The sequence below is a fragment of the Gopherus evgoodei genome, chromosome 6 (genome assembly GCF_007399415.2).
Source record: "Gopherus evgoodei ecotype Sinaloan lineage chromosome 6, rGopEvg1_v1.p, whole genome shotgun sequence".
Lineage (NCBI taxonomy): Eukaryota > Metazoa > Chordata > Testudines > Testudinidae > Gopherus > Gopherus evgoodei.
In genome coordinates this window covers 47,274,851-47,302,014 of record NC_044327.1, presented here as the reverse complement: position 1 = coordinate 47,302,014, position 27,164 = coordinate 47,274,851, and the positions used below count along the sequence as shown (strand labels likewise).

The following is a 27,164-nucleotide window of genomic DNA, read 5'->3' as shown; positions in this document are numbered from 1 at the left end:
TAGCCAAAATATCAGTAGGACGCAGGGAACATTCAGCTCTAAATAAATATTTTTATATGCCTGCCAGGCGATTCCACAGTGATTTTATCACTTCCTGGGTTTTCTTTTTCCATACATGTCTAATCATATACACTGGCTTGACCAGAGTTTTGGTTGATGAAGCCAAGACAGATCCCTGGGCTTGGTTTTCCCATCAAACTGTCAGGGTGCGTAAATGAATGCTCCACTGCAATAAAAGCTAAAATAAATTGGTATAAACCAAGAATAGGTAACCTAAATCTTTTTAAAAAATATAGTGATTAAGTCAATTGGTTTGACTTGCAAGGAATTCCAAAAACAGCATAACCAGCTAGAGTATTAAACCAGAGATCTCATTTAAAAACCAAACAAAGCCTTAGCAGATGTCAAGCAAAATTCACTACAAACATTGGACTCCATCCACACCAACACTTAAAAGGAGTTAAATGCATTTAAAGTCTAAATATAGTTCCAGCTAAACAAGTTTGAGCAGCACATGCAGAAAGTCAGCAGAGTTTTAAAAACACAATTCTAACATGATTTAGACCCATCCACACTGGCCAAGCCAGCTAGTGCTGGAAACCAATTTAGTTGGGGTTGGGTTTAAATAGAATTTAAGCAATGTTTCCAAACTTGCTTTAAAGAACCAGTGTACTTGGAGCCAGTATGTAGACAGACAGTACACAAGAATGTCAAAGTAGTTCTTTGATATGAAAACTTCAGTTTAAGGGGTTAGGGAGAAATTCAGGAACCATCAAAGGCTCTCAATGCTTTAAGCACACCTATTAGGGTTAAGTACTTATGGCCCTGTTTAGACCCTCTGCTGTGAGGGAGAAGTTCACCTCTGTACTGAACTTTGTTTAAAGTTGATTTCAATAAGATGAACACACAATAGGACTCAAAGTTACAGGGAAACACAAAGTTTTTTCTTTCCTCCACAGAAAGCATATAGACACACAGTATGGCATACCTATGGGTTCCTCAACTGGGACCAGTGATTTCAGGAAATTAAGCCAAAAGGTCACTTGATTTAACTGGATTTCATAAGGTTCTTCAAGATTGAAAAGCACGATATGAATTGCGGTGGGATCATTTGCAGCAAAATAATCGTAACAGCAGAAATATACAGGATTCCCAGAGAATTCCCACACGCTGAAATCACCAATTCCTGTAAAAGGTGACAGAGTGATAAACAGGTCAAACTTCTTTAAAGAGCTCTGTTCTTTTAATATTGGAGGCAAAGTTTTTCCAGGGCTGACATCTGGAAACCAAATGTAAGTGTCCAGGAGTCATAGACACTGTGCATTACAGATTAAATGAGCCCTGGCTTTGTACAGAAATGATGGATATTAAATCCTTCAGAAAACAAAACGGAGCACTAGACAACATTACAGAAAAAACAGCTGCCATTCCTTCTCTTGCCCCTGAAAATGCAACTAAACATTTCTCCAGTTACTTCTTTGTGACGTATGGTATCTGGTATCAAAAACATAAGATAAAAGGTTATTCAGAAAACAGTCCATTTTGGTTTGTAAAATTGAAACTACTGCCAAATCAGAGTGGGCTTTAAGAATCACCTCTTACTCCTAATTACCACTTAAGAACACTAGCCATTGTGTGTTGTTTTCTGTCATCTATTTTTGCGGTTGATGAAAGATGTGTTAGCTTCTCACAGTCTCTCTCTTAATCTGTCTGAAAGCATATGCACTTGTACCATCTTTATTTAGTAGTGATTTTATGAAGTAATAAAATGATTTTATAAATACTCTAGAAAAAATAAAAAAATTGGAAGCATCAACTATGCTGTGAATCTTTACAATGGAATAGTTTCTACTGACAGTCTGCAGTACAGCTCTAGTACATTTTAGAAACTAAATCTGTTACATGATTGTGCTGAAAGAAAATAACGACACATAATCAACACTTGTTATTAGTGCAAAGCTGCATTTATAAATATATTTCCTGACCCAAGATTAAAAGTTTAAGACCCATTTGACCCTGGAACAATTGATATGGTAGGTAAAACATTAGCCCTTTTTTGAGTTTCACTTGAGGGAAGATCAGGTCATCTACAATAGGACAAGATGATGAATAAAAACAGAGTTTCACGTGCAAGGTCTTTGTGGCAAGGACCACGTCTAATGAGTATGCACCCACAAAGCGCCATGCACACCTATGATGACATACAAGTAATAAAGGGTCACTCTTGGCCCAAGACCCTTTGTGATGAGTAGTTAAAAAAAAGTATCTATAAATGATACACAAACTCGTCAATGTATGTGGTGCCTTTATAATGTATTTAACTTCACAGGGCTTTATGTAGGTATAATCTCAGTTTTAAAAAGATATGCACACTAAACTAGTGGATGTGTTCAGGGTAATGCTTAAAGCAGATTTCAAATTCAAATATTTAAAACAAGTAAAGCCAATGTCAGTCACATAGAATCAACACACATTAATTCAATTAATTCATTACCATTCAAGTAGGCATTTTGAATGTCGATGGCCTTTGTAGACTGGTCATCTGCAGAGCAGTGAGAATGGTGAGATGGTGAAACGAATACTTCTAGCACTCCTTTGGTAAGGCCTGGCTCAAACATCATGCTTCGACTTCTCACGCTAACATTTTCACAGCCAGGGTAAAGATTTGTAATGCTCACTGAAACTGAGTCATGAAAAAGAATATTATAAACCATGAAGAGTTTATAAACAGATTATTTCAAAATAACGTGCTGGACATAAAATTTAATTTAAAAAGATCTGTTCTTCAAACAGAGGCACCCAGGATATCTGAGGTACCCAGGTAGCTGAGAAAAATGTTTGTGCCCAAGATTCAGAACCAGAAAATACCTCTCATTAGAGCTGATTCGGTACCTTAGAATACCCTATCTTGGCAAAATGGCTCTGAGAGATTGAATTATGCATAATAGGCTTTAAAAGAAGGAGATAAGAGAGGCAGAGAGAGGAGAGAAAAGGAAGAGGAACATATTGAGAACCACGGAAGTATAAGAAAGCAAGCACACAAAGAGGTGGGAATAAGGAAGACAAAAAAAAAAAAAAGAGAACAGAGGTAAAGTATAATGTGTTTGATTCACATCTTTCAAGAGACCTTCCCCAGTTTCCCTCTGTGCTGAGATTTTCCCCCAAGTTAGAGATATGTTCAGGTTTTCATTAACTATTAGACAATTTCTAACGTGCTTGGTCTCAAGAATACCCACAGGTTGGGCAGGTATTTTAGTTTCTATATTACCCAATGATAAAAATAATGATGTGCTAGAGGTAAGGTTTAATTGTGTGAAGGGCAAATTCTAGGTTCCCCTTATAGCACTGTTAGCCCCTAAAAGACACACAGGCGGGGTCAAAATAATGGAAGCAACAGAACAGTTTGTGAAAATGAGGGTTCACCTCCAACACACAAAAGTTGTAGTGCTTTAATTTGGCATTATTAAAGCACTACAACTCCCTCATGTGGCCATATTTATAGCTGTATAAAAGGTGCTTTATAGTGGTATAGCTATTCCTGTACAGCTATAAGCTATACCTGTATAACTTTATACTGATATAACAGCATCTACAGTGGGGGTTGTATAGCTTAACTATTTTGATTTTTAAAAAAATCACCCTCCTCTGCTAGTTATAGGAGTACAAAATTTCTGTCTAAAGCAAGTTAGATTCTGATTGAAAGGAGCATAAACTCTGGAAAATCTAGTACAATTACATAAATCAAAAAAGAATTTGAAGAGCAACTAGCAAAAGACACTACAAAAAACTAAAGCAAACATGTTTTAAAATACATCAGAAGCAGAAAGCCTGCCAAACAGTGAGGCCATTAGATGACTGAGGTGCTAAAGGAGCACACAAGGATGATAAGGCCATTGCAGAAAAGCTAAATTAATTCTTTGCATTGGTCTTCACTGCAGATGAGGTGAGGGAGATTCCAAAACCTGAGTCATTTCTTTTAGGTGACAAATCTGAGGAACTGTCCAGATAGAGATATCACTAGAGGAAGTTTTGGAATAAATTGATAAATTAAAAAGTAATAAGTCACCAGAACCAGATGGTATTCACCCAAGAGTTCTGAGGAACTCACACTTGAAATTGCAGAACTACTAACTGTGGTATGTAACCTATCACTTAAATCAGCCTCGGTACTATATGACTAAAGGATAGCTAATGTAACACCTTATTTTTAAAAAAACAGCTCCAGAGGCAATCCTGGCAATTACATACCAGTAAGCCTAATTTTAGCACTAGGCAAACTTGTTGAAACTATAGAATTATCAGACACATGGATGAACACAATATGTTTAGGAAGTATCAACACAGCTTTTGTAAAGGGAAATCTACTAGAATTCTTTGAGGGGATCAACAAGCATGTGGACAAGGTGATCCATTTGATACAATGTACTTGGACTTTCAGATACCCTTTGACAAAGTCCCACACCAAGGCTGAAAAGTAAGCAGTCATGGCACAAGAGGGAAAGTATCTCATGGATCAGTAACTGCTTAAAAAGATAGGAAACAAGTGGAATAAAGGGTCAGTTTTCACAATGGAGGAAGATAAATAGTGCCCTCCCCCCCCCCGAATCTGTACTGGGACTTGTGCTGTTCAACATATTCATAAATGATCTGGAAAAGGTGGCAAACAGTGAGGTGGCAAAATTTGAAGATAGTTAAGTCCAAAGCTGACTGTAAAGAGTTACAAAGGGATCTCACAAAACTGAGTGAGTGGGCAACAAAATAGTAAATGAAATTCAGTGTTGATAAGTGAGAAGTAATGTACATTGGAAAACATAATCCCAACTATACATACAGAAATGATGGGATCTAAATGAATTATCACCACTCAAGAAAGATTTTGGACTTACTATGTATCATTCTCTGAAAACATCCACTCAGGGTGCAGTGGCAGTCAAAACACTCCCCCCCGCCAGCAAACTCCACATTGCTAACAGACCGTTAGGAACCATTAGGAAAAGGATAGATAATAAACCCAAAAATATCATAATGCCACTGCATAATCCATGGTTTGCCCACCCCTTAAGTACTGCATGCAGTTCAGCTTGCCCCATTTCAAAAAGAGAGATTAGAATTGGAAAAAGTACAAACAAGAGCAACAAAAATGATTGGGGTATGGAACAGTTTCCATATGAGGCGAGATTAAAAAAACTGGGACTGTTTAGCTTATAAAAGAGATGACTAAGGGTCTATAAAATCATGAAAGGTGTGGGGGAAGTGTTACTCACTCCTTCACATAACAAGAGAACTAGGGGTCAATATGCTGATTTAAAACAAACATAAGGAAGTGCTTCTTCATGTAACACACAGTCCACCTGCGGAACTTCTTGTCAGGGGATGCTGTGAAGGCCAAAAGTAGAAATGGGTTCAAAAAAGAATTTGATAAATTCACATAAGATAGGACCAGCAATGGCTATTAGCTAAAATGGTTGTGGATGGAACCCCACATGCTGTCTGCCTCTGACTGCCAGAAGCTGGGACTGGACGAGAGGGGCTGGATCACTCGTTAATACCCCTATTCTTTTCTTTCTCTCTGAAGCACCTGATACTGTCTACTGTCAGAAGACAGAATACTAGGCTTGGTCTGACCCAGTAAGGTCATTCTTAGGTTTTTACTTAAGGCAATACTGTGTACATAGTACTGTATATAAAATGAAGCAATTTCTTCCAGAACTGGGGTAGTTAAAAAAAAGGTAAAAAGATTTTTCCTCACTTCATATGGTTACATGGGACTGAGTTTTTGTATGCAGCAGCCTGTGGTAATATGTTCAAAAAATCCTAGGCCCGTATCTCTCTTGTTCATATGACCGTGTCTAATCTTGAAAACCTATTCCCACTGGTTTCTAACATTTAAAAAAATAGGAAAAACAAAAACCCAAACCCCTTCTTCCTGTGCTAGCTCCAGTAGATACATACTTGTATTTCTCGATACATAGTTTAATCTCCTTGTGTAAGGGCCTATAAATTGAGATTAATGGAACAGATAATTTCTTATCTATTTCCGTTCCACTCTCATTAAGTAATTCCCGTGTAATACATGAAAGCCTCTTTCAGTGATTCATTGACCATTCATATATTATATCTTTGTGCCAGAAACCTTTTGGCCTGTTCTTTCACCAGAGTTCCTATCCTTGGAATAAATTGACTGAAGGTTGAGTAAAGATGAAAACTGTTACTATATACTGGTACTTTTACCTAATATGTTCAGGTATTACTTAAAAATTATAATAAGTGATAAACCCAATTATTTATGATTATGCAATTAATTATGAACCAACTTAAAAACAAAGCTTATCTAATGGATAAAATAACACTTCTACAGCATCCTTTCATCCAAGAACCTCAAAAAGCTTTTAACCCCAACAACCTCCCAGTTAGATGAGAGATAAACAGGGATGAATTCACTTATTACTTTAGTACAGCCACTTCTAGGGTAGAATGCAGCAGTTGTTGAATATCACACAAACAGTTTAGGACTGGAAGTAGATAGTATCATATTCTACTGAAAATGTTTGTCGGCCAGAGATGACCAATTACATTTTGCCAAAATACAGAATTTGGTCAGGACACAGAATTAAACACCTTTACATTTGCAAAAAAATTCCAGAATAGTTGTGACAAGTGGTTAGGTCCTCTACTGATGCAATAAAAGTTTCTCCGGCTAATCTTGTATCTTTCACACCCTTCTGCGCAGGCACCAACAATAAAAACCATTTCTCTGCTTTGGTTTCCTAAGACCCATTCTCCTAATCTTTACTTTTAGAGATCAAGCCAACAGTGCTTCACATATAGTTACAAGCACTAAGATAGAAATAATTATTCTCTTACTTTAAATGCTATAAAACCAGAAGCCTTAAAGTGATACCTGATGGTTTGGTAGACAAGGGTGAAGGTGGGAATCTGGTTGAGTTTGTGGAGGAAAGCCTTGGTCTTCGTCTTCTAAAAAAGCTCCTTATTAGACCACACTTGAGAGATTCCACTAGAGTAGTTTTTCCAGACCCTGAGTGTCCAAACAGCTTAAGTTTTATTCTCGGCTGTGGGTTTTGAGTAGGTCTAAGCTGTTGGATAAAAAGTCCTCTATGTGTATCCTAAATCAAATAAAATGCAGAAATTAAATCCACTACCATGCAGAAAAAATTCCAATAAGAAGCCTAAAAGCTGCATTTTCAGTTTAAGCACAGTTTGAAAATACTCTGGGATACATTGTCCTGAACAAAGTGTATTGGAGGGATTTAGCAATGTTCCTCTTTATGTTCTGAATCAATTTATTTGCTATCCTTAAAATGGACATGAATAGAAGAGACCCAACATGCTTGATCAGCACTAACTTCAGCTGTTCTAGAACAAGCAGAATTATTTCTGAGCATTACTGAAAAAATATAAAAACTTGCAACAATTTAATTCAAATAAAACTGGGTGAAAGGCACATGAAAGTTTTTATTTAAGTCACAATTCAGATAGCATTGTTAATATGGAACAGCAGTGTCAAGTACTGTGCTACTTTCTGGGGACAGAAGCAAGTTTTAAAGTACCTCATTCTCTTGAAACTTCATTACCCTTTTTTTCCCCCCCCAAAGGGAGGTATAAAAAAAGATACCCTGTTATTTTGTTATAAAGTTAGGGGGCAGTAGGAGGCAAAGAAAGGCAGGGAGGTAAAACACTGCACTTTGTTCCTGCTGTATCAAAATAAATCCTAGGAACTGGCAGTAAAATGTGGCTTAGCTATTACATGAAGAGATGAAACTAAAAAAAAATGAGCCCTAGAAATGTTCAGAAGAGAATAGATTCCAATAAGCCCTAATTATATCTATAGTTTTTGGTGCAACATCACTGCAGTGGAATCATTTTGCCCCAAATATTGAGAGGAAGGGTAGAGGAGAAATTAAGAACCACAGTCCACGTCTACGCTACAGGGATGATAGCGGCACAGCTACCATGCTGCAGCTATGCTGGCATAATTCTGTGGTGCAGACAGCCTATAGCCATTGCTGTAAGAACACTGCCTCCCCAGGCGATGGAGCATTCTTCCACTGACATAGCTCCCTCTACACTGGGGCTTAGGCTGGCAGAGCTGTGGCACTCAAGAGTGTGGATTTTTCACATCCATGATGCCAGAGCTACGTTGACCTGAGAGAGAAATGCAGAAAGGTGGGGTGAGAAAGGAACTGTTTTCCTCCCTCTCCTACTCCCACTGGAAGTCAGGGGGACACATCCTCACAGTTACACCCATGCTTCAGTGACTATGTAGGCTGAGCAATTAAAAAGATGTCTGTATCTTTAAGAAAAAGGAAATTAATACTAGAAGCAGTGTCTCAGATGAGAACCTCAACAGAAGTATTACATCTAATTTTGTTCCTCTTAGTCTGGCAGCTATTCATTAAATATGATTGCTAGACTGCAGATTTAGGGTCCTATCTCGTAAGATTCTGAGCACCCACATTTTCCCATGGGAAATCTCTGGGAGATACGATCCTCGGACAATCATGATATATGATCCCTTTATTTTTATGTGCAATCTATGAGAAAAAAAACAAACAAAAAAAACCTTACATACTCTCTCTCTCTATATATCATCATAGCTATATTGCACGTCAGCCAAATTGATATTTTTTTACCTAATTATTTTGTAAAGCTTTCTGACTAATGCTTTTGATGCAGGTTTTAATCTTCTCATCCTTTGTATTCAAAATGCTACCCCAAACTTTAAAATACCAAGAACATCAGTCAACCCTCCCCCCGCGCCCCCCCCAAAAACAAACCCAACCCCCCACGCATCCAAATAGATATCCATGCATTCTCACCTTTTTGAGCCTTGCAAGAAGACTGGCTACATGTTCATGCTGCTCTGTTCTAGCGAGGTCTTCTGCTGTTTTCCCATCCTGTTAAAGACAAGTTATTAAGTGCAATCATTTCCTTTCGTCTGCAACAGAAAAACATGTGCAGTGTAGCTCAGTTCTGCTCATGGCAGTAGCAGAATAAAATCGCGGTCAGAAGCAAATGGATTAGAAAAAACAGCCAGGATTAACCCCTAAACTGTAATTCCCCTAGTTTGTTTAATCATCCAATAAAAGATAAGAAAATTCAAAACAACGGCCTCTCTTTTGCAAAGTGGTATCTTGACATTACAGTAACAGGATGCTTTGGATTCAGAGACTTAGAGCAGTGCCTGTACTCCCCTCTGAATGATCATTCTTCATTCTCCCATTTAAATATACATGATATTAGTGGATGGCAGAAATATCTATATACATATTACATACCATATACAGTTTTCAAAGGCTACCAGAAGGACATGCATCAGCATATTTATTACTATGTAAAGCAGGTAAATTATGTTTATTAACATTAAGCATTGACAGTGGTGAATTAGCTGCTATATCTGGTTTTCAAAAAACAGTGTATGGGGCTTGTGATTTAAACAGCTTCAGCAAGTTTTAAAGGAAAAGCAAAGCTGTTAAGAGCAGAATGCTGAAGACATTTAATTACCCTGTTTCATAGGTCAGCAGTTTAAAATGAACTGAGTTTAAGAAAAATTGCTTACTTTCTTTACTCTCTTAAGACTATTAATGGTACTGCTTTTGTGCTGTGTTTGATGGCAAAACAATTTTTTATTTATGATTCGATTTAACTTGTCTAAAAAAAAAAACAACCCACAAGAAAATAACTTTGCCATGTTTATAAAAAACTGTTGGTAAATCAAATCTTTTGGGGTTTCACTCCTTATTTCCATCACATGCAGTTTTTCATGCCAAATCTGCATTGTCATAGGAAGGATTATGATGAGCAATTGAGGTTTAATTAGCAGAGAATATGCCATTTATGGATTAGGCATTACTGGCTGAAGGAGACATCTAATTCAATGGAGGGGAAATATAAGGAACAACATTACTCTTCCCTTACATCAGTCATTTTCTGGCTGTGAAGTACAGCATGTATTTGAAAATATACACATGCAGCGGAAATAGAATGTTTTTTGACAAATGGCTGTCCTACTCAAGCTAACTTTACAAATGCTTTACAAAGTAGGGAGCTAGATACTGGAAGAGCAGTGGCTAAGCAAATTGGCATCCAAAAAGGGCCTAATTTTCTCAAGTGTGAATAAGTATTTAATATGTGCATGCAGAATAGGGCTTTTCTACACTGGCAAGTTTCTGCACAGTAAAGCAGCTTTCTGCACTCAAAACTGCAGACACAGGGTCAGCTTTAGGCCAATTCCTCCAATTCCTGTGAATCGGGCTCCATGCCTAACAGGGCCCCACAAGATAAGGCCCCGGAAGACAACTGCTGCCGAGGAAGGACCCTCCGCCGAAGTGCCGCTGGAAACAGCGGCAACCGATTGAGCTGCTGCTGAATTGCCACCACTATCTTCGGCGGCAGCTCAATCGCTGCCGGCTCTTTCGAATCGGGCCCTGCACGTCCTAAAGCCAGCCCTGTGCTGAAGTGTACACACTGCCAGGCCAATTTGAGCACAGAAACTCCTCAGTTGCAGCGCTGCAAAAAACCCACCTCGACGAGAGTCATAAGGCTATTTGCGCAGAGGCACCAGTGCTCTATTGCCAGTGTAGACACTTGATTGCTTTCTGTGCTATAATTGGCCTCTGGAACTGTCCTGTAATGCCTCAAGTGACTGCTCTGCTCATTGTTTTGTTCCCTGGAGACATGCATCCCCTCCCCTTTCAAAACACTGTTTCTGATAGCCCTTGCATGCTGATCTGCTCCGGGACACAAAGTAAACCATTAATGTGGAATGTTCCTGCTGTTGAACATAGGTGTGCGCGAGTGTATGTGTGCGCGCTATGCAGAGAGCCCAGGAAGGGAGGTGGGGCCTGATGATGGGGTTTCCCCCTCCTCCTGTCTCAGGACTGGTTTCTTCCTGTCTCTCTGAACTTACAAGACAGCATGCTGACACATTCTCTGTCCTCACAAACATACTCACTCTCTCTCCTACTTCAGACACACACACACACACACACACACACACACTCCTCCCTCCCCACCTTCAGTTGAAAAGCAGCTGGCAATGTAGTAGGATGCCCATGGAACAATGGGATTGGGAAACCTGCATTGTCTGACGCTGTGCCTGCCCCATGAGGCATTGCAAACTCTTCCCAAAGTACCCTGTGATCAGTTGCACAGTGGGATAGCTACCAGCGTCAAAAGGAGCACAGTGTGGACACACAACAGTGGTTTAATTCTAGCGTTTTAGTAAAAGCGGTATAACTTGTGGAACAGAAACTTGGCAGTATAGACATACCCTTAGGCACGATTACTGCAAACTTTGATGCAAACTTGGTAATTGTAGATGCAAACAGCTAGTTACATGTTTGCACATACATTATTCAACTTAAACACTTTGGGCATTTAAAATTCCAGAAGATACCAGATAATGTGAGGAACAATAAGACGCCAAACTCCATGTGTGCATGCAGCACCCTTTTTTAATTATTATTATTGTTTTTAAACATCTGAACTGATGGCATTTTCCAGGTGCATGAACAGGCACCAGCCCAGCAAGCAGCTGCTTGGGGCGGCCAACGGTGAGGGGTGGCATGTTTGGGTCTTCAGTGGTGCGTCCCTCACTCACTCTTGGAGCGCGAAGGACCGGCCACCAAGTTGCCGCAGAAGACTGAAGCAGCGGCAGTAGAGCTGCAGATCATGATCGTGTTTGTTTTTTTTTTCCCTCTTCCCTTTTTGCTGCTTGGGGCGGTAAAAACCCTGGAGTCAGCCCTGGTTGTGAGTGATTTTCTCAAAACCACTAAAAACATTTATACACTCAAATTTCAAAATTAAATAAAAATTTGCAAAAATTACCAAGCTCCAGCCCTAAGCTAATGTTTTAGGCATTAAGGAATCCTGAAAAATGGTGCTCAGAAAAGAATTTAACTAAAAGCTTCACAGAGAACCATCATTAGGAACTTACACAAATTTAATATCAGACTCCAGTAAATTAAAAAAATAAATAAATAGAAACATCATTAAACCACCACATGCTCTCTCCACTTCCCTCTTTCCACCAACATGCAACAATTGTGCACAAACAGCAGTTTCTCCTGTTTAATCAGTCAGCTTCTCCTGCCAGTCTCAGGCCGGGTCTACATTAGGATTTTACATCCACACCCAAGAAATTAGCTAGACTGAACTAAACCCTAGTGTACATGACACAAGGTCGATGGAAGAATTCTTCTGTTGACTTAGCTACTACCTCTTGAGGAGGTGCATTTCCTACCATCAGCGTAGACAGACTCTACACAGAAGTGTAACAACAGCACTGCTGTAGTGTTTTAAGCACAGACATACCTTAGAGTCATCACAATTCACATACCTTAGAGTCATCACTTTCAAAGAGATCTAAGCTAACTGGAAACAAGAACGCCTCTTCTGGAAGGAGCACATCCAGTCCACACAGATACACCTCTACCCCGCTATAACGCGGTCGTGGGGAGCCAAAAAACCCTACCCTGTTATAGCTGAAACCCCGTTATATCGGGGTAGGGGTGGCAGGGCTCCAGCGGTGATTTAAAGAGCTCCGGCCTCCAGTCGCTGCGGGGAGCCCCAGGCCCTTTAAATTGCCAGTGGAGCCCTCCTGCGACAGCCCCGGGGTAGGGGCGGCAGGGCTGCAGTGGCGCTTTAAAGGGCCCTGGGCTCCCTGCAGCAGCCGGAGCAGCTAGAGCTCTGCTGCTGCTACTGCGCTATATGGGTTGCATTATAGCAGGGTAGAGGTGTAGCTATACCAATATAACTGGTAATTTTCTACAGGTAGATAAACTTTTGCTACATCACAATCACTTCCATGGTGTTTAATGCTGATGTTACAAATACTGAATCAAGTACTCCATAAAATAGGAGAATGAGGATAAGCTGAAACGAAACAGCTTCAGTTTATGCATTTATTTTGGTAATTAGAAATAATGAATTCAGGAAAAAATAAAGGAAACTGGAAACAAAATATAGTTAATAAAAAAATTATTTTCAGGTATTAAATATGTCTGAGGCCCTGTAAAACTATAAAAATTGGCACAACTGCATTCACCCTCTCTCTTTTAAATGTTTCTCTCTCCTGTGCCACTACAAACTGGAGATATCAACAAGCTAGCTGAATATAGAGGGAAACAGTGAAACTGGACTACTACGCCAAGTGCTGTCAAATTCACAAAACAAACAAGTAGATACATTTTTTTCTTTAATCTCATTTATCACAATCTCCGGTGTAATTTCTATAAGAGGGGAGCTCTGAAAAATATTGGGCTCCTGGCTACACAAATTACGACTTGACTTTTACCAAAATGGACTTCAGCAGGAATAAGACATGCTGAATAGGTCCACATGGTATTTTAGGATGATCCAGCTGTATTTCTTTTGCAGACGAATGGTATTTGTTTGTTAAATATATGGGCAATGTTATGTGATAGCTTGTTGTTCTTCATCACTCCCCTGGATATGCTAATCAAGGGAACACTTCTCAACCCTTCTGAGAATGAAAAATACCTTAGGTGGTGCTGATGGAAGCAGTGGTGCAGATCAACATGACAGACAGTAATTGTTTTACAAGTATATCTGAATGCTAGCTCACCCATTCACTCACCCACGCATATATGCCATGAAATATTCTTTTCACTGCAGTAAGATGAAAACCTTTTGAAAAAAATCTCTTAAAAAGATTTAAAAATGTTTATACAGGTATGAGACTTGCAGGGAAAATGGCTAAAATTGTGCTTCAATGAAAACAGAGCAGCACAAATAACTCTCAGCTAAGGTCCTGTGGATAAGTGTATATGATTCTGTATCTCAATTTGTTTTAAATTTATTATTTATCAGGGTAGGCTGCATCTGTCCATGGGCAACTGAGAAGATTTGTCAAGCCAGAGTGATGTACTGTAGTCTAACAGAATTTTTACTGTTCCAAAATACAATTGTAATAGGAAACAAATTTAAAACAAAAGTGATGCTCTATTACTGTAAGCAAACCAAGTAAGCAACATAACATTTGTTATACTTACAGAGGTTAAAGCTTCTACGTTGGCACCAGTGAGACAGAGGTACCTGACAACATCAAGGATTCCATTATTTGCTGCCAGATGTAAAGGTGTTCGTCCATACTAAGAGAGGAAGAAAAAATAGGTGAACTTTCTGTTGATGATGTGCAGAGAGCCTGACTTTCAGATATGTTTATTCTATGCTAGACTCACACCACCTGGCTACTGTATATATGTACCTACACAATTAAGGACTGGAAAAAAATAAGGTTCATTTGATTAATTTTATACTCAAAGTTTAAAATTTGAGCACAACTAATTTAAAGTCTGATTTAATCAAAAATAAGATTTGAATATGGGACACTTAATTAAATAAGTCAGATCTACAACATTTATGTGAAATGCCCTACAATTTTCACTGGTGAGCGAGGATTTCTCTCTGACTTCCAGAAACATTAAACAGAAGTTTGAATAGGTAAATATGCCTGTTCCTGCAACATTGGCTTCATAAGCTTGGCAGCGGTGGATTCTCCTCCACAGTCACACATTGATCAAAGTGAACAAAAGAGGAGGGGAGTTAAGGAGATGCCTGCTCTGCAAGCCCAAAAGGTCACCGCTTCCTGAGAATGCCAGTGACAGAAAACGTCTACAGGCAAGAATATCAAGGAATAGGGTAACAGTATTTGTAAACCTGCAAGAGAGCAGAGTACACTGAGGAGCACCGTGAACCAAAACTTTTCTGAAAACACTAAAAAGACTAGAGCAGATGGGTGGTGGAAGTGGAAGACAGCAGAGAGTTTGAAAATCAGAAAATGAATGGACAAGGTAAGGACATAGAGTCAAGAGAGTCTAGATAGTAATTTAGGATCTAGAATATACAGGGACGATTTTTAAGAATATAGAAATATGGGATTTACCAATAAAAGTGGTACTATCCTGCTGTCAGGAGGACAATGACTTCTGAATGAAATCATGGTCCTCCTGACCACAGCAGTCTGCTAGCTTGTCTTCTCTCGTCTTTACCTTCTACAGTATTAAATTATTATTTTGTAAGAGTCTCACACTCCCATATCTTAGTTGTTCCTGATTCTCTCACTAATGCAATGGTCCTCGTATTATTCTTACCTTCTCTTCTGTTCATACCAATAGACCTGTCTTTGGAACATTTTCTGTTTGTATCTACTCTCTGCATCAACTTGTCTCTCATCTTCTTTCTCTCTTTTATAAATTTCTCTGCTGTGACTCTAAATGCTTCCTTCTCAGAAGTAAACATTTTTTCTCTTTTATTGTAGTAACAGGATTCCAGGATTATTACTTTTAAAGTCTCTACATAGTAAAAAAAATTAACTGGAAAGATCTCCTTCCCCCCACAAATATATCAATATTAAACTCTAGGGCATATGTCAAGTCAGCATCTTGCATTTATACTGGTAGATGTCATTTGTGGACACAAGATAAATGCTTCATTAAGTTAACTGGTTCACACAGTAGGGCTTGTTTTTCAAGATAATGGCACTATCTCCGTATGCTATATGAAGAGAGCTCTTCTCTTCTAAAGACCTGGAATCCAAAGTCCATTCCACTCGCACAGTTTACTACAGCCTTAAAGAGTAACAAGACAAAAATCCTTAACCATATGTGGAAGGCTTCCTGGTCCATTTAATTTTAGGTGTTTATTTTTTTCTACCCTACTTCTTTGAGGCCAGCCAAATATTCTCAGTCATGAAAAGAGGTGCTAATCCAGCCTTCGGCTGTATTAACCCACCTTCCCAAAAATGTGTTCTCAATCATGGATCTGCATTTAATTGCCTGATCAGTTACGCTTAAGTTAACACTAGGGGGTGGAGAGCTCATTATAATAAGCTTTCCACATGGCAGCTGCTGATCTTTAGATTTAAAAAAAATATTGATTGCACTGGGTCAGACTTTTAAGCCAAAAATCCACCACCTTCCATAGCTTTGTGTAGCACAGTAGATCACAGAACTTTTGTAATGAATGGAAACAATTAGTAATATTGTATTACAAGAATACTTTTATGTTTTTCTAAGAACTTAACACACCTTTTAAAATAAATGAATCACAAACAGCAGCACAAAGACCTCTACAATTAATTGTTTTAAACTTAGTGGGATATAAAAACAGTATTCTCCCACCTTTTCATAATTAGACATTCAAAGCAAAATACCAAGCACTAGCCACACAGTATGTCAGCAAAGTCTAATGGCTGACATTAAAGCTTTACAAACCAGCAACAGGAAAAATTCTGGAAGTGGGTTACTGTTATTGAATGATTCTAGGCAGAAAGCTAAAATATTGAACCTGTTAAGTATTACGTATTTGCTTTTCATATACCCCGTTCAGCTCTATCACAAAGAGAGGGGCCAACAAAGCACTAGTAACTTGACTATTAGATACAGGCTATTAAATTTCACACCAGAAAGGGTTTTTTACAACTTTATGAAAATTTTTCACCTTTAATTAGCAATAATCCTGTAATAAAAACAGTGGAATAAATGTTGTTTTAGAGGGGTATAATTTACTAACCAGTTCTGTGATTAAGTGCAGTTCCTACGTGAAACAAAAAAGTTGCTGAAAGGGTACAGTACTTGGTCTAGTGTCCTCAACTCTGGAAAACACTAATATGGCCAATAATATTTTTATTAACTGATTTCAAGTATCATTGATGTTTAACTTCATAAAAATTGGCTTAAAACATGAATGTCACATGAATCCATTAACACAGGGTTCAGCAACCTTAGGCACGCGGCCTGGCAGGGAATCTGCTGGTGAGCTCTGAGACATTTTGTTTACGTTGACTATCTGCAGGCAAGGCCCCCCACAGCTCCCAAAGGCCATGGTTTGCCATTCCCAGCCATTTGGAGCTGCAGGAAGTGATGTCCAGCATGTCCCTGCAGTCTGCCACTTCTCGCAGCTCTCATTGGCTGTGAACAGTGAACAGCGGTCACTGGGAGCTGCAGGGGGCCATGCCTGCGGATGGTCAACGTAAAACAAATGTCTCGCAGCCCGCCAGCGGATTACCCTGATGGGTCGTGTGCTGAAGGTTGCCTACCCCTGCACTAACACAATGCTTGTCTTTAATTGGTGGTGGAATCTGAAGATGATTTAAATCACTTAATAGCTGTATGAGAGAATCTTTCCTCGTAATTCAAAAGGAGGGTTTATTAATATATAGAAGTACTTGTTATCAGTTCTATAAGTAAATCATAACTATTAATAATCATCTTTATTAATTTAATACTCCTTTAGACTACCAACAGAATATGAAGTATACAGCATTCCATCCACTCCCTGTTGCCTAATCATCTTCTGCAAGAAATAAAGCCATACTACCAAACATGTTGGCACATATATTAACATTAGGTCAGAACAGAAAAGTTTGCTGATGCAACTAATTTGGTTTGTTTCTTTCCGCATGGATTTTTAATTATCTCAACTGCTCTAAAGTTAACTACAGCTCTATCTTTTTAAGTTCTTGAAAAGGTTTTCTATTTGCACTTTGAAAAATAAAAGGATTTACACACAATAATTATTATAAATTAAGAGACGCTCAGCCTCCCAAAAAGGTAAGATATTTAACAGAAGTTCTGTACCAGCACTGTTGTTTTTTGTTTACCTTATTTGTAACATCCAAATTACAACTTGCTTCACAGAGTGCTATCACAATAGGGACATTCCCATCTTTGCAGGCCACATGCATAGGGGTGTTACCATGTCTGTCTTGGAAATCTACAAAACATCCCTGACCGATGAGAGTTTTAACTACTTCCATTTGACATCTTCTCACTGCAAGATGCAGGGCTATGTGTCCATCCTGAAATCACAAGATAACTGGTCAGTCATATTAAAAAAAAAATCCCACCATTATGAAGTGATTTATACAAATTCAACTATTTTTCCACAGATGTGTGGTAATGTAATAATGGTAGCGTGTATCTTCCTGCCTTTTGGATCACAAGCCATAACAATTTTATTTTCCTAGCACAACAAGTCTATTTCAGAACAAATCAACAGTTTTTCCTGAAAGTGGTACGGTGGCTAAGAGATATTAGTGCCAGTGTTTATTGCCAGAAGGTGGCCAATGCAAAAGTCACACAATCTGCTTAGAGAACGGTAGCTTCTGAGTAGTGCAGCTCCTTCTGTATCTGAAACAATTTGGGAGTGGGAGAGTAGCAGGATTCAAAAGTGATTCCATTTAATTCTCTTATAAGCAAAATGTTTTATCAGCGGCATGGAGCAGACCTTTGAGATCAGCATTGTTTAAACGCAATAGAAACTCCAGAAATAACAGTAATAACTACCATGACCAGTATGCTAATATAAACAATGAAACTCAAGGTTTCTTCAATACCAGTCATGAGAGGAAAAAATAATTCTGAATTAATGCAATTGTTAAAAAGCTGTAGTTTAGACCGTTGGAAAACAAATGATTTATTCTCTTTATCTGACACAAGGTATTGGAGGCAAGTGATAAATCCATTGCCTTTTGTCCTTTAAAAATGAATAGCTTACTGCCAGTTACAAGAGTCAATGTTTCAGTTATTTTCTGTATAAAGAATGTGTGTCGGCCATAAAGTGTGATGGACAGATAAACAGATATAATAAAGTGGTATTACATGAAGACAGACATAATAATGGAATGGTTATTTCCAATATGATTGAACAAATCAGTCAGCAACTTTTAGAAGCAGCCAATTTTCTCTTTATAATCCATTAGAGAGCTTATATTTTAAAAAAGAATGATGGGTTGAAGCAGTCAAATGAAGTATTTTAAAGAAAGTAATTTAGAGGTATATATAGTCCTGTATCACTCACATCCTCTGCATTTAATTCCTGACTAAATGTGACTCATTCACCCGTAACTAACCTTGTCTGTTGCATCAAGGTCAGCTCCGTGTTCTGCCAAGCATTCCACAATATCATGGTAACCTCTAGCTGATGCTGTCAGGAGTGGAGTTTCCCCTTCTTTGTTTTTAATGTTCACATTACAACCTGCCTCACAGAGTGCTTTGGCAACAGAGTAGTAGCCATGCCAAGCAGCACAATGCAAAGGAGTTTCTTCTTCCTATCAATATTGACAAATGAAAATAAAAAACAGCTGTCAGTAGTGCCCATTCCTCAGCTTGTACTGTAAAACCAGAAGAAGGGGAAAGAAAAGAAATCTGTCTATTAAAGTTAAATCCTATAAAATGATTTAGCATCTGTCATAAACAGATAGTTAAGGATTAATGTCTCTTTCACCTGTAAAGGGTTAACAAACAGTGAACCTGGAACACCTGACCAGAGGACCAATCAGGAGACAAAATACTTTCAAATCGCCGTGGAGAGAAGCCTTTGTTTGGTTTTTTTGGGTTTTGCTTTGTTCTCTCTGGGTTCTGAGAGTGACCAGACGTGCAACCAGGTTTCTTTCCAATCTCTCTGATACAGTCTCTTATATGTTCAGAATAGTAAGTACTAGGTAGATAAGGCGGTTTTAGTCTTTTGATTGTTTTCTTTGTTTGCAAACATGTATTTTTCTGGAAGGATTTTAATTTGTATTTGTGCTGGGGGGAGGCTTCTCTCTAGTATCTATAAGCTGAAAGACCCTGTAACATTTTCCAACTTAATTTTACAGAGACAATTTTTATTTTTTCTTTCTTTTATTAAAAGCTTTTCTTTTTTAAAAGACCTGATTGATTTTTCCCCTTGTTAAGGCTCAAGGGAATTGAGTCTGTACTGACCAGGGAATTGGTGGGAGAAAGGAGGGAAGGGAGGGGGGAAGGTGGAATTCCTCTGTTTTAGATTCACGGAGCTTGAATCTGTATTACCTCTTGGTGAGGGGAAAAGAGGAGGGGGGAAGGTGACATTCCTCTCTGTTTTAAGATTCAAGGAGTTTGAATCACAGTGATCTCCTAGTGTACCCAGGGAGGGGAAGATCTGGGAGAAAGAAAGGAAGGGAGGGGGAATGGTTTATTTCCCTTTGTTGTGAGACCCAAGGAGTTTGGGGTCTTGGGGTCCCCAGAGAAGGTTTTGGGGGGACCAGAGTGTACCAGGCACTGCAAGTCCTGGTTGGTGGCAGCACTATAAGATCTAAGCTGGTAATTAAGCTTAGAGGAATTCATGCTGGTACCCCATCTTTTGGACGCTAAGGTTCAGAGTGGGGGTTATACCATGACAGCTTATAATTTATTAAGCTAACTTTCTCAATGTGGGCGTACTTCACTCTGACACACAAAATGATTGTGATAACTCAATATCTTCTCTTAAGCATCTGGATTCCAGATTTCTCAGTACAAAAATATAACTGATACCTGACTTGCCTGCAAATACTGGCACAGTCTTGCTGTTTCCATGCAACTGAAGCTAATTATTTACCTAGGTTCTCTCATTTGAAAACATGTCCTCATTCATATGAAACTATTTCACTTATGCAGGGATTAGGCAAGTGGTTGAAACACAAAATTTGGAGTTAGAACTCCAGTATTCAATTTCCAGATCTGAGTGTGATTTGCCTTCCACAAGTTATTTAAGGTTAAAGATTTTAAAGCATACCTAAGTGATTTAAAAGCATAAGCCCCATTTTCAAAAGTGACTAAGGAACCTAAGATGTGTTAAAATATTTATCTTTAAGCTCTTTGAGCCTCATAACATTGTTATGAGGCTAACTTAAGGTTTATCAGAGCCATCCAAATGTTCTACGAAAGATGCAGTTGTAAGTGCAACAGGTTATAACAACACAGCAGTTAAGATTAAAAGGGAAGAAGGGTCTTCTGCCAAAATACAAGGGCAACGGGACTGTAGATGTAACCACCTCACCCTTCCATTGAGCTATAAGGGAAGGGACCTGGCAGATACTTGAAGCTCATACTACAGGCGATCTTACTTAGCAGAGAGGACTCAAGCTTTCCATGGTAACTGGAGGAATAACAGTCAGTCATGTGAAGCCTTTAGACATGCGTGTATGGGGATGGCCTCAGCTGACAGACTGAGAAAGGGTTGGTTTTGCAATTTTCACCTGCTGCCCTGTTTCTGTGACTGTCTGAGTCTGTTCCAGATTCTCCCATTGCAGACAGTATTTTGAAAGACTTGAGCCTGTCTGTAGGGACAACGAATTCCCAAGGACTGAGACACATTTGAGCTCGGAAATTGTTTGGGTTTTTTGGACGATATATTTCCCTTTTCACCTTCCCCAAATGGGCTCCAATTAATAGCTGAAATATGTTAAACATATCTTCTTTAAAGAAATGCATGTTTCTTCTCTGAGTTTAATAAATTAAACTCCTTATTTTATATTATATATATATAAAAAAATAAGGAGTTTATCACTTTGGCTCATCATTTTTATCAGTCTCAAAGAATTTTGGAAGGATCTGCTCCATGGCTGAGTCAATGGCCAGCCCAGGTGCTAGCTGAACCCATGAGGTTTGCACACAACTTGCACTTCTGCTGTGTAAACAGAGGTGCAGTTCTCTCCATCCTTAAGCTTCTGTAGTTCATTTCAAGATATCTTGGTGTTCTATAAGGATAAAGGTAGCTTTCTCATGTACACAGTTTATGAACAGTCTCCCTTTATTAGGAGGTGTCAGGGTCTCTTTCCCACTTTGAACTTTAGCATCCAGAAAGTGGGGTCCTGTTCCCTTCTAAGCTTAATTCTTAGCTCAGATCTTATCACGCTGCCACCAACCCAAAATATAGTGTTTGGGTACACTCCCGGTCCCCCAAAACCTTCCCTGGGGGACTCAAGACCCAAACTCCCTGGGTCTCCAAACAAAGGGAAATAAACCATTCCCCCCCTCCTTTCTTCCTCCCAGATTTTCCCCTCCCTGGGTTACACTGGGAGATCACTGTGATTCAACCTCCTTGAATCTTAAAACAGAGAGGAAATTCACCTTCCCCCCCTCCCTTCTCTCCTCCTCCCAGACTCTCCCTGAGACACAGACAGTGATCCTAACACAGAGAGATATTAACCTTTCCCTCCCTCTTCTCTCCTTTCCCCCCACCAATCCGTGGTGAGTCCAGACCCCGTCCCCTGGGATCTCTCACAAGAATAAAAAAAAAAAATCAATCAGGTTCTTAAAAGAAAAAGCTTTTAATTAAAGAAAGAAAAAAGTAAAAATTATCTCTGTAAAATCACGATGGAATGTGTTACAGGGTCTTTCAGCTTCACCTAGACCAGAGGGACTCCCCCTCCCAGCCTAAGTATACAAGTTACAGCAAACAGAGTTAAAATCCTTCCAGCAAAATACACATTTGCAATAAAGAAAACAAACAAATGCCTAATACGCCTGCTATCTAGTACTTACAGTATTGAATAGAAGAGACTTTTTCAGAAAGATTGGAGAGCATGTCTACATGTCTGGTCTTTCTCAAACCCCCGAGAGAACAGAGAACAAAGAAAACAGCACAAAACAAAGACTTCCCTCCACCCAGATTTGAACGTATCTTGTCTCCCGATTGGTTCTTTGGTCAGGTGTCAGCCAGGTTTACTGAGCTTGTTAATCCTTTACAGGTACAAGAGACATTAACCCTTTACCATCTGTTTATGACTGGAGGGTAAAACATCAAAGTAGTTTTTATTTGAAACATGGTAGGGGACTATAAGCCAAGACCAGAAGTTATGGTTACTTATGCTGAATGAACTCATGTTTCTGTAGGAGGAAGAACTGATACTACCCACCTTGTCTTGAAAATTGGGATTGGACCCAATGCTGCAGAGATATTGAACCACATCTACATGACCATACCGAGCTGCCACATGGAGCGCTGTCTCTCCAGACTGCAATTATAGAACAAGCACATTCAAGTGTTATTTCATGTGTCACACTCCCATGAACGGAACATCAGTGCTCTGAGTTCCACTGGCTGCCTGGGAGTTTCTGGGTGGAATATGAAGTGTAGGTTTTAACATTTAATGCTCTAGATCACGGGTCAGCAACCTTTCAGAAGTGGTGTGCCGAGTCTTCATTTATTCACTCTAATTTAAGGTTTCATGTGCTGGTAATACATTTTAATGTTTTTTAGACGATCTCTCTCTACAAGACCATATATTATATAACTAAACTAGTGTTGTATTGTAAAATAAACAAGGTTTTCAAAATATTTAAGAAGCTTCATTTAAAATTAAATGAAAACGTTGATCTTATACCACCAGCCCCTCAGCCCGCTGCTGGTCTGGGGTTCTGTTCACCTAGGCTGGCGGTGGGCTGAGTGGGGCCTGCGGTCGGGAGCCCAGCTGGGAAGGATCTGGCAGCCAGAACCCCAGACCGGCAGTGGGCTGTGCAGGGCCAGCAGCTGGGACCCCGGACTGACAGCAGCTCAGCCCACTGCTGCTCATGGGTTCCCATCCGCCGGCTCCTGCCAGCCGGTATCTTGGCTGCCGGACCCGCTCAGCCCGCTGCCGGTCTAGGGTCCAGGCCCTGCCCACATACAGTGGGTACCTACCTTCTCCCATTCTCTTCCTCTCTCTGCACTGAGCTGAGGGTGGGAGTGGACTGAGCACAGGGCTGGGAGTGAAGGGTCTGGCCAGGAGTTAGAATGAAGGAAGGGGCTCAGGATTGAGGCAGGAGGTTTAGGTGTGGGGGCACTTCCCTGGTCAGCTCCCATTTGGTGTAAGGGGTGCAGGTGGGAATGCGAGTGGTGGTGCAGGGGCTCCCATTTGGTGCTCAGGGTGGGGGTGGGGATGTGCGGGGTGCATGGGATGTGGGGGGTGCAAGAGTCAGGGCAGAGGGCTGGGGGCATGTGAGGCGGTACAGGTGTCAGGGTAGGAGGGCTGGGTATGTATGGGGGTGCCAGAGTTAGGGCTGGGGTCATGGAGGCAGTGAAGGAGTCGAAGGCTGGATGGTACAGGGCTCAGGGCTATGTGTGTGTGGGGGAAGGGTTAGGGTTCAGGGCAGAGGGCGGGGTGACTGCCCCCCCCAGAACCCTCCCAACTCCCCCGTTCCTTGTCCCAACTACCCACTCCTGGGACCCCACACCCTTATCCACACCCCCGCACCCAGACAGAACCCCCTGGACTCCCATGCCTATCTAACTGCTCCCTGCCCCCTGACAGGACCCCCAGAACTCTGGACCCATACAACCCCCTCTGCTTCCTGCCTGCCCCAACCCCTCTCCACACCCCTACCTCCTGACAGCTCCCCCCAGAACTCTCGACTCATCCAACTCCCCACAGCTCCTTGTCCCCTGACCACCCCCTCCAGAGACCCTCCCACCCTAACTGCCCCCCAGGACCCTCCTTGCTCCCTGTCCCCTGACCCCTATCCTCCCCCCACCCCCTAACAGACTCCAGGACTCCCATGCCCCATCCACCCTCCCTGCTCCCTAACTGCCCTTCCAGAGCCCCCTGCCCCTAACCACCCCCCCGGGATCCCACCCCCTCCATCCAACCCACCTTGCTCCCTGTCTACCCCCACCCCTTATCCAACCCCCATCCCCAGCCCCAAACTCCTTACCATGAGGCTCCCCGCTCATCTGGAGTTTTGTCACCGCCACACACAAGCGGTTTTCCCTCCCCACGGAGCCAAACACTGCCCCGCGGGAGCATGCACCCGCGGCGGCAGGGCTCCAGGGGAAGGGGGGGGGAGGGGCCGGTGTCTTGCTGTGCTCAGCTGGCACTTCTGCCAGGGAGCGCAGACCTTACAGCTTCCCGCGTCGGCAGGATTTTTAATGGCACATTGGAGTCCCGGCAGGCTCCAGCGTGCCATTAAAAATTGGTTTGCGTGCCATAGGTTGCCGACCCCTGCTCTAGATGTTTTTTGGCCCAATTACCTGAGAGACCACCTCTTCCCATGCCATACTGCCACAAATTCAGTCAGTGCAGACATTCAAGCTACAGCTCCCTTCTTATAAATGCGGGGAGCAACTGGCAGTTATCTGTGAAGGCCTCTCCTGGAATTTATTTCCCCACTGTTTGTCAGAGATCTGATCCGTCAACATACTCTATGATCCATCTTTTCTCTCTGGTACTAGGGGAGAGATGTATGTCTAAGGGGAGAGAATTTTTGCCTGGGCTACTGGAGGCGACGGTGCTGTAATTATCTGAGGCTTGATGAGAAGCTTATTATGTTGTCATACGACACTAAAAAGATAATATACAGTTTTTAAATGTTGTAACGGCTCCTAGAGCATAGGATAGAATTTTTATTCAGGTATTAACATCTAAAATAAATAGTTTATTTAGGCGAGGCCTACACTAGAAACCAGCTGGCCAACACAAACCTCATACAGCTTATCCAGCCAAAGTAATGTTTTTGCCAGTACAGCTTGTACCAGTGCTCTGAGCAAAATAAGCTAAACTGGCAAAAGCACTTTTATGCTGGTACAATTGTGTCTATATGAGGACTCTTGTTGGCATAAAAATGTTAATAAATAAATAAATAAAATCTCTAACTGACCTTACTACAATGGCAAAAAATTCTAGTGTTGACCTGTCCTTAGTAACATTCGTGGAGATAAGGTAATTTTTCATTAGCTCTGAATTGCACTGAGCTTTGCTACATTCAATTTCAAGACAAAATTCTTTTCATTCAGGATAAATGAAAACAGAATCCTGATATTATCCTGGACATCAGTGGGGGATCTTCTTTATGAGAAACTGAAGCATTTTCATTAAGAAGCGTGGGAAGTGCACTTATATACTTATCACACTCATATGCATGGGTTTATTTTCCCAATAAAAAAGACCATCACTACAAGACTACCAAACTAGCTATATTATTATTGTCACTTGACTTGCAAAGACAGCCTTTGATACACAGCATCGCTGAGGACTTCCTCAACAACTAGATTTGTCTCACTGATGAAGACTTTATCTATACTGCAATCAAAGGTGCGAGTGCAGCTCAGATACCCAGGGCTCTAGGAAGTAGGCCTGCCTGGGCTAGGGTTAGGGTTGAAGGAGGTTAGTTTCCTTGCCACAGAGTTAATGTTCTAGGAGCTAGGTCTCCCAAGGCTAAGGTCAAGCTTCTAGGAGGCAGGTGTCCACAAGTCAAGGTTTAGATTCTAGGAGGTAGGCTTCCCCAGGATAGGGTTAGGGTTCTGGTTCTGAAAGGTAAGCCTCTCTCAGCTAAGGGTAGGGTCGTAGAAGGTAGGCCTCCATGAGTTAAGATTAGGGGCTCTAGACAGTAGGACTCTCTGTTGTAGGCATAGCACTATAAGATGTGGTTCTTTCACAGACAAAGGTTAGGTTTCTAGGACCTAGGCCTTCCTGGTCTAGGGTTATGATAGAAAGAAGAAGGTTTCCCTGGGCCTGGGCTAGGGTTGCATGAGGTTGGCCAGCCCGGGCGAGGGTTAGGGCTGCAGGAGGTTGGCTGGCCCAGCCTAGGGTTAGGGCTGCAGGAGGTTGGCTGGCCCGGCCTAGGGTTAGGGCTGCAGGAGGTCAGCCGGACTGCGCTAGGGTTAGGTTTCTAGCACTAAGCACTCTGTAGGGTAGGTTTAGGTTTCAAAGAAGTAGACATCGCCAGGCTAGGGATAGGGTTTGAGGCGGTGGGACTTCCCAGGTAAGGGTTAGGTTTCCAGGAGGTATTTCTCCCCAGATTAGGATTATAGTTCCAGAGGGTAGGCCTCATTTGGCTTAGGGTTCGAGTACTAAGGCCTCCCAGGATTAGGGTTGCAGGAGGTAAGCCTGCCCCAGGCTAGGGTTAGGGTTCTAAGAGGCAGGATGCCCCAGGCTTGGGTTAGGGATCTAGCACTGAGTGCTTGTCAAGATAGGCTTATTTCCAGGAAATAGGTGTCACCAGGTTAGGGCTAAGGGTGCAGAGGGCGTGCCTCCCCAGGCAAGGGTTGCGGGAGGTAGGCTTCCCCGGACTAAGGGAAGGTTCTATGAGTTAGGTCTTTCACAGCTAGGATTAGGGTTGTAGGAGGTAATCTAGCTAGCATGGCTAAAAACAACAATAAGCTGCTGGTAATACTCTAAAATACAGTTAATACTCTCAGTATTTAAGTTGACAACGAAAAGAGCTTTTTCCTTACCTTATCCTTAACATCCAAAGGGCATTTACTTTCACAGAGAAATTTCAGAGTTTGTACATGACCATGTCGAGAAGCCCAGTAGACTGCATTAGATCCAGCCTGTTCAAAATATTTGTTTATAAAGGTAATGAACAAAAACATTACATTTCAGGATATTCACTAGGCCAGGCCTGCACAACTCGTAAAGC

At 40.9% G+C, this 27,164-nt stretch overlaps 1 protein-coding gene across 4 annotated transcripts in view; it reads right to left on the bottom strand.

The window, feature by feature from the left end:
* The window catches only part of DAPK1 (death associated protein kinase 1), a 131,032-nt gene that overhangs the window by 12,569 nt on the left and 91,299 nt on the right, over positions 1 to 27,164 (bottom strand). For all 4 annotated transcript variants that reach the window (XM_030566655.1, XM_030566652.1, XM_030566653.1 and 1 more), the window contains exons 14-22: positions 26,977 to 27,075; positions 22,685 to 22,783; positions 18,896 to 19,093; positions 17,645 to 17,842; positions 14,034 to 14,132; positions 8,838 to 8,915; positions 6,902 to 7,124; positions 2,495 to 2,683; positions 989 to 1,186 (exon numbers count right to left, since the gene is read on the bottom strand). In XM_030566655.1, coding sequence (XP_030422515.1) covers positions 989 to 1,186; positions 2,495 to 2,683; positions 6,902 to 7,124; positions 8,838 to 8,915; positions 14,034 to 14,132; positions 17,645 to 17,842; positions 18,896 to 19,093; positions 22,685 to 22,783; positions 26,977 to 27,075 — 1,381 coding nt within the window. The remainder of the gene's footprint in view (positions 1 to 988; positions 1,187 to 2,494; positions 2,684 to 6,901; positions 7,125 to 8,837; positions 8,916 to 14,033; positions 14,133 to 17,644; positions 17,843 to 18,895; positions 19,094 to 22,684; positions 22,784 to 26,976; positions 27,076 to 27,164) is intronic.